Source organism: Populus alba, chromosome 8 (genome assembly GCF_005239225.2).
Source record: "Populus alba chromosome 8, ASM523922v2, whole genome shotgun sequence".
Taxonomy (NCBI): Eukaryota; Viridiplantae; Streptophyta; class Magnoliopsida; order Malpighiales; family Salicaceae; genus Populus; species Populus alba.
Window position 1 is genome coordinate 16,703,649 of NC_133291.1, and position 7,228 is coordinate 16,710,876.

General features: G+C 33.0%; 1 protein-coding gene across 1 annotated transcript; it reads right to left on the minus strand.

Annotated features, from left to right (window-relative positions):
* Positions 1-1,937: 1,937 nt before the first annotated feature.
* On the minus strand, positions 1,938-2,836 carry LOC118039467 (monothiol glutaredoxin-S2). The gene has a single exon (XM_035046176.2). It carries the CDS (start codon positions 2,545-2,547, stop codon positions 2,242-2,244), a length of 306 nt encoding a protein of 101 aa, XP_034902067.1. The 5' UTR covers positions 2,548-2,836; the 3' UTR covers positions 1,938-2,241.
* Positions 2,837-7,228: the final 4,392 nt, after the last annotated feature.

Here is a 7,228-nt window from a genome sequence, read left to right on the forward strand (position 1 = left end):
AGGTAACAAAAAAAAGCATGCATACTATATTGTCATAACATTAACCTGACGGGAGAATGTGTGACGAAAGCCAAAATAGCTCCAAGTTTTTGGGAAACCGCTAAGGTATAAAATCTCAAGTCAATGGAACAATGAAAAAGGATAGGAATTGTGAACTACCACTGCTTCATTTCCTCGAGATAAGATGTTTTCTTTTGAAGTTTAAGATGGGCAAGTCACCCAATATTGAGACCGTTTCTCAAATTGACATCATTTCTTGGAAAAACGTGGAGTTTTCTGAAAGAATTTAAGGTGGGCAGGTCAACCGATATTGAGACCATTCCTTAGAAAAGTGTGAAGTTTTCTAAGAATTTTAAGGTGGGCAGGTCAACCGATATTGAGACCATTCCTTAGAAAAGTGTGAAGTTTTCTAAGAATTTTAAGGTGGGCAGGTCATCCGATATTGAAACCATTTCTTAGAAAAGCGTGGAGTTTTCTAAGAATTTTAAAAGGGGTCGGTCCCATAATATTGAAACCGTTTCTTAGAAAAGCGTAGAGTTTTCTAAGAATTTTAAGATGGGCCTGTCACATGATATTGATACCATTTTTTAGAAAAGCATGGAGTTTTCTAAGAATTTTAAGAGGGGCCGGTCACCTGATATTGAGACTGTTTTGTTAGAATAGCGTGAACTTTTCTAAGAATTTTAAGAGGGTCTAATCACTCGATATTGAGACCATTTTTTAGAAAAGCATGTAGTTTTCTAAAAAAAAAATTAAGGTGAGGTTCCTCTCTTCATGTCATTTTGTAGTTGTCAAAAGCTGTTGTCTCCTATGAATTAAAGTTGCACAAAAACATGATTTGCAACTCCAAAATCAAACGAGAGAATCATGGAAACTAGTAGGAAGTTGTAGAGAAAAGAAAAGAAATCAGATGGTGAGGGTTGTGTAGAGAAAAAGGAAAGAAACCATACGGGATAGTTGTGCTCAAAATGACCATGAATAGTACCATGCTAATTAAATTCTATGGGGTTGTTTTACAATGCAAAGTAACAGACATTATTATGATGTTGTCTGATCCAGTCCTTATTTTTTTAATTCCTCGAATAAAACCGATTTACTTTCCCAAGTTTGAAATTTGTCTTTAATTAATCTAATAAATACTTAAAACATTAACAAAAACAAAGAAAAAAGAATGTTGCAGAGAAGAAGAAGAGGCCTTGTTTCTACTATGATTTGCTTCCTTTATTCTCTCCTTCAACTACTGTCATTCGTTAGGATTCTTCTCAGAATTATGAGCCCTTAATGTTTCTTAATTTCTTTTTCTTTATCTAGTCATTAAGGTTGGTTAAATCCCTCACAATTTATGTTGAAAATTAATTATAATGTTTTCACAACTCTATTGTAATTTAGACTTTACTACAACTTAGACTTCGATTCTGATTTGATTTATTGCGATATTTGGTCATTCCAACTATATTTTTTTATTCATGAAATGTTAGAGGCTTGATTTGAACTTTTTTTAAAATTTTAAGGCCCATTATTTCTATATTAGACTCTTAGCTTTATAACGATGAAGCACTCATGGTCTAGCTAAAAAAAAACTAGTTTGCTAGGTCATTTCACCCACTCAAGATAAGAATCCAGGATATTAGCGACGGAATGGTTCTCATTAATTACTCCATCATTAATTGCATTAAGATTAATTCATGCAATATTTAGCGTAGGTAAATTAACAGGATCAATATCTAGTTCTTTTGCTGGCATTTGAATGTCTTGGTTTCTGGTGCTGGAAATTAATTTTAGTATCAGTTCCTTGATGTTTGTTCTTCTTCCTCTGGCCGTATTGGTCTTATACATATGGCCAAGGCCTCATTTAAATATTTTTTATTAATAATGTTGATCACATTCATCAAAAAAGAAGAAAAAAAATTTAGAACAAAAGGCATTCATATCTTTAAATTTATGCAAACTGCGATTTTATTAGCCAAAAAGCACATATATAATAGTAGCATTGCATTACAAAAAGGAGTAGAAGTACGTAAACCAGCTCTCAGCACAAACTACATATAGTAGCTAATACTCAATATACTTAATTACACATCCGACACCTATAGTATGATTTATAACATTATTGCAAGCTATTTTATATATAGATATATAGATATATGCATGAGCATACATGTATGTTATGAGTAACCAGAACATGTTTCATAATTTATTTGGTTAGTGCCTGATGCGTAGCTAAGTTAGCTCATCGATGGATCAAACCCATAACGCGCCAGCACGTTTAAGCATTGGGATTAAGGAACGATTAAGGTGAAGGCTCATCACCTCATTGGCTCCACCCACAAGTTCACCTCCAATGAACACGGCCGGCAATGTTGGGCATCCAAACCTTGAGAGTGCTTGCTCAATTTCCCTTCCTCTAGGCATCTCATCAAGCTCATGGACAGCCACGCTCACCCCAAACTCATTGAAGAGAGTCTTGATGGTGTGGCACATACAGCAAGTGCTCTTGCTGAAGATCACAACTGGTCTCTCGGATGCCAAATTTGTCACCCTCTCCATTTCCAAATCAACGAGCAAGAAACTAATGCCAATGATCACTTAGCGAGTTAGTTTAATTACAAGCTCGCTAGTAGTCTCAAAACCGATCGAGCAGGAGATAAACAAATGATGTAGCTAGCTAGTAAGGAATATTGTAATGGGCAGTTAAGTTTTTTTTTATTTTTTATGAGGTGCTTGATATCATGAGACTCGTTTATATAGGGTTAAATTTGAAGGTTTTGGGTGGATTGGCAATGGTAGCAAAGAGAAAAAGATTTGATTGCGAAGCAAAAGAAGAATGTTCTGCTAGATATTTCGGACGGTTTCTAAAATCACTGATCGATTGATACATGACACAAATAGAAGTGTGACACCACAAGGAAAGTAATTGCAAGATATAGATGAAGAATCTTTCATACGGAAAATAGAGACGTGTCCTTTGTACGGCTGTTTCACATTATCAAAATAATGACAACATGTAATCTTACACATGCAAATTGTTCTGTATCTTCTATCCAAAGTTTGATGATCTATGTATTAAAGTGCATTTTGATCAATTTCCTTTGCATGGAGGCATATGTGCTGAGTTGTAGAAAGAAGTTGGATTTATCCATTTGGGACCTTTCTCTGATTGTGTTAAGATTCGCATCCAATTCATCAAGAATGGATAGGTAAGTGATGCAGAAGAAGGTTAGAGAAGGAACCAGCATATGCTTACTCTCGAAAGTTCAAACAAATTTAGCAAGAATCAAGTCCCATTTGCATAATTAGTGACATTAATTCTATCTTCCTTGTAGAAAATTTTACATTAATTATATATTTAGAGTGTCACAGCGCAAAATACAATACATGCACCGGGTTAATAAATAGGATCATAAAACATATTCTATCAAATGCTCTGCATACATGGGAAAAAAAAAGGGGTACCAAGGATGTTATAAAAAATTTCAATCAAACTTTCACTTTTTTTCTTTTTATTGTCACAAATGAAACAAAATAATTTTGTTTTTGTTTGGTGGGTTTTTCAACTCAACCATGCTGAATTAGAAAGCTAGAACTAGCATATAATTACTTTTTTGGTCCTTGTAATATATTGTTCATGATTTTATCTGTCATAAATAGATTTGTGCTCTAGCTTATAAGTAGGTAGAACAACTTTCATGATCTTTGCTCATCACTTCTCCATTTAATGCTCGCAATCCCTAATTAATAAACTAAATTTGGATGGCTGTGCAATGAAAATTTATCAAGAATAATAGGAGAACATGCATCAACCACAATTTCTAGCTTGACGGAAACTTCTAGACATGCAAGAAATCCTTTTCTTTCTTTTCTGGGTGCTAATGAGCTGAGCCTCCCCTCGCTTTCGGGCACATAGTTTTTTTTGCCAATTACAGTGACTGTTCACGAAAAGATAAGACTAATGCCGAGAGGTCCCCAACACCATCCTTTCTTTTTTATTTCTTTTTATAATTTTTTTTCATTTGAATTATTTTCTTCAGTAGTGTAGTTATTTACAGAGAGAGAGAGAGATGTGCATTTATAAAAAACACTTGAGTTTAATTAAATTGTTTAGTGAAGATCAGGCACATCGTCTAGCAACATGTTATGATCTTTAAAATATTAAAAAAGTCATTGGTAGTTTGACTTAATCTTTTAGTGGTTGATTTCTAAATGTAATTAATATTCTTTCATTAATAATGTTTTGATTTAATATTAAAACATAGAGTATGTCTGCTATATTAAATCATGTTTTTTTTCTCTACATAACAATCATTAATTGTTTGAATAAGATTTGAAATTATTTTTAAATTTCATTCCATATTAGCCAAGGATTTCTCAGATGTTAATACTATTTGAGAATAGAATGAACATTTTCTTTAATTCTCATAGGATGATAAATTCTCTCTTGATCATTCAAGTACTTTCTTATAGTTCATTTTATACCAAATATTTGTCATTTCATTACCTCAATTAAGATAACATATAATATAATCAAAGCAAAACATTCTCTATATAAGATGACTTAGTAATCTCAAGTTTAAATATCACTAATACAACCATCACTTAAGTTTTTCCATAGACCTATGTGATCTTTCCATATGAAATTCTTATGCGGGTCAGTTCAGTGTATATGTCTTATAACAAACAATATTTACATAATAGTTCTAATAATATGTACATGTCTTTATAGCTCTAATAAATGTCAAGTATTTAAGAGAGCATCGACTAGGAACATTTTAGAAACAATGCTTTGATGTAATGATAATCTCATAATTATAATAACTTTCTAATTTTATTTGGAAGATATTTTTGTCCCATGAATTTTATCTTTATTCTAAATTTATTAATATAATAATACCATGTGTAATCAACTACTTGACTATAAGATAAGATATATATTCTTCATGACTGACACTAAATTTTCAAGCCAAAGGCGTTGCCAGGTCATCATAACCTAAGAGTGTTTTTTTTTTTTTTTGTGATTAAAATATAATAAAGTTATATACATATCCTCCATAACCGGCTCAATTCAGTAGCCAAGGGCCAGATCCAAAAATGCCTTCAGATTGTAGGGTTACTTAGACAGAAAATTAGCTGGCCAGTAACCTGTACTTCTTAGCCCTGCATATGCACGCATGCATGGCTCATAGCCTCATATACTATCTTTATATTAATTCTTTTACCACTGATCAGGAGTAGGAGGAGGGACGAATCCAAAATGTTTATAAATTGAAGAGGCCAAAGTTTATAGTCTTACTGTTGGGAGGGCCATTTCATAATATATAATACCCTCAAAATTGTATAGTTTCAATGGTGATTTTAAATAACTTTTCAAACTTGAGGGCATCAGCCCACCCTTGGCCACCCCTAGATTCGTCTCTCAGTGGAGATCTACAGCCCGTCCATCTTGAGCTGTTCGATGAACTTCAAAAAATCATAACCACAAGATTTTAGCTCGATAACATTCAAATGATGTTATCTCCTATCAACTACAAAATAGAAAGAAGTGAAACTTCTATGGGTTCTCTGATCTCTTTGTAGAATATATATAAACAATATATTTTTTCAATCCAACCCAAAGATTATAAATTATTCAGGTAAAACACAGGATTGATCCATCTCGATTAAACAAAGTTTTACTAATTTATTTAGAAGAAATGGAAGATTGATCATTATACACAAGATGATGCATATTTATGCACATGCATTATTGCATACGTACATACACTTGGCCGCCAGCATATACAGCAAACGTGAGAGAGAGAAGGAAAGGATAAAACCCTGAGTGTTGGTGGCGAGTGGAAAAAGAATGTCAACTTTATGCACCGAAGATAAAGTAGAAAGCAAAATATATGCAGGCGAGGACGGATCGTGGCATCACATTCACATATTAGGTTTTTGTGTTGGTGAGGTACAGGTCCCTGTGTACAAATTGCTTGATTCTCTTATATATTCCATCCTGTACAAAAGATATATATATACAGATAAAGTGAAAGGGAGAGGAACATATTTTATACCCTTTGCCTTTACTGCATGACCTAGCAGCCTATCTTTAGTAGATACGAAAAGAGTGCATGCCTTCTCCACCCATTATCAAAAAGAAAAAAAAAAAATTCTCTCATCACTTTGATTATCGAACAAAATATCACAACTAAAAGGATAAAATATATGATTCATTCTTCACTTTAGGAGTTATTTCAGGTGTCGGTTCTTCTAATGAAAATCATCTTAATTATTCTTAGAGAATTTCTGTGTATGATTGATTACTTTTAACATAGTGATGGCATCACCGGCCTCGTTAATTATACTATGTCCTCGTGATATTTAACTCGTGCATGCATGGGGAATCTTTGAGAGCTAGTTTTGCTTCATCATGATGATTTTTTTTTTTTTTGAATTGATTTAGCTTCATCCATATCCATGTTTGATAAAAATTAACATTCAATTATTTTCAAAACTTTATTTAATAATCTAGAACTTTTAATTAAAATAGTTCTTTTGTATTATATCATAATTTTAATAATTAATTAATCACGACTCTTTCCAATTAATAAAATGAATTAAGTATAAGATATTAATGAAAATTTAGGAAGCAAATGTTTTTCTCTGAGAGGATGTGATTAGAAATTAATATAAAATAGTTTGAACTTCATCTAATAATAACTTAGTTGAGAATAATGGAATATGTTGGATTGTGCCTTAACCAACCTTCCTATTTATATAGAGGTAGCAGAACACTACAGTAACTGTAATGATTACATCCTCTATTACTTTCCTATTCTGATAGATACATAAGTAACTGTAATGATTACAACATCCTTTATTAATTTCCTATTCTATAATATGCCCCCTCAAGCTGAGGGTGGGGGATCAACCCGAAGCTTGAACTGAAAAGTAGTAAAGGATGCAACAGGAAACGGTTCAGTGAAGACATCGGCAAGTTGATCTCGAGAGGGAACAAAATGAATCTGAATTTCTTTCTTGGCAACATGGTCACGGACAAAGTGATAATCCACTTCAACATGCTTAGTACGAGTATGGAAGATAGGATTTACTGAGAGATAGGTAGCATCAAGATTATCAAACCAAATGGTAGGAGCAGAGACTGAGGGAACCTGCAAATCTTTTAACAAGTATTGAAGCCAAATGACTTCAGTTGTACCATTAGCAAGGGCTTTATACTCAGCCTCAGTAGAGG

What these genes read in the sequence shown, in the direction of transcription:
- LOC118039467 (XM_035046176.2), bottom strand. Translation starts at nt 2,547, where the DNA reads ATGGAGAGGGTGACAAATTTGGCATCCGAGAGACCAGTTGTGATCTTC.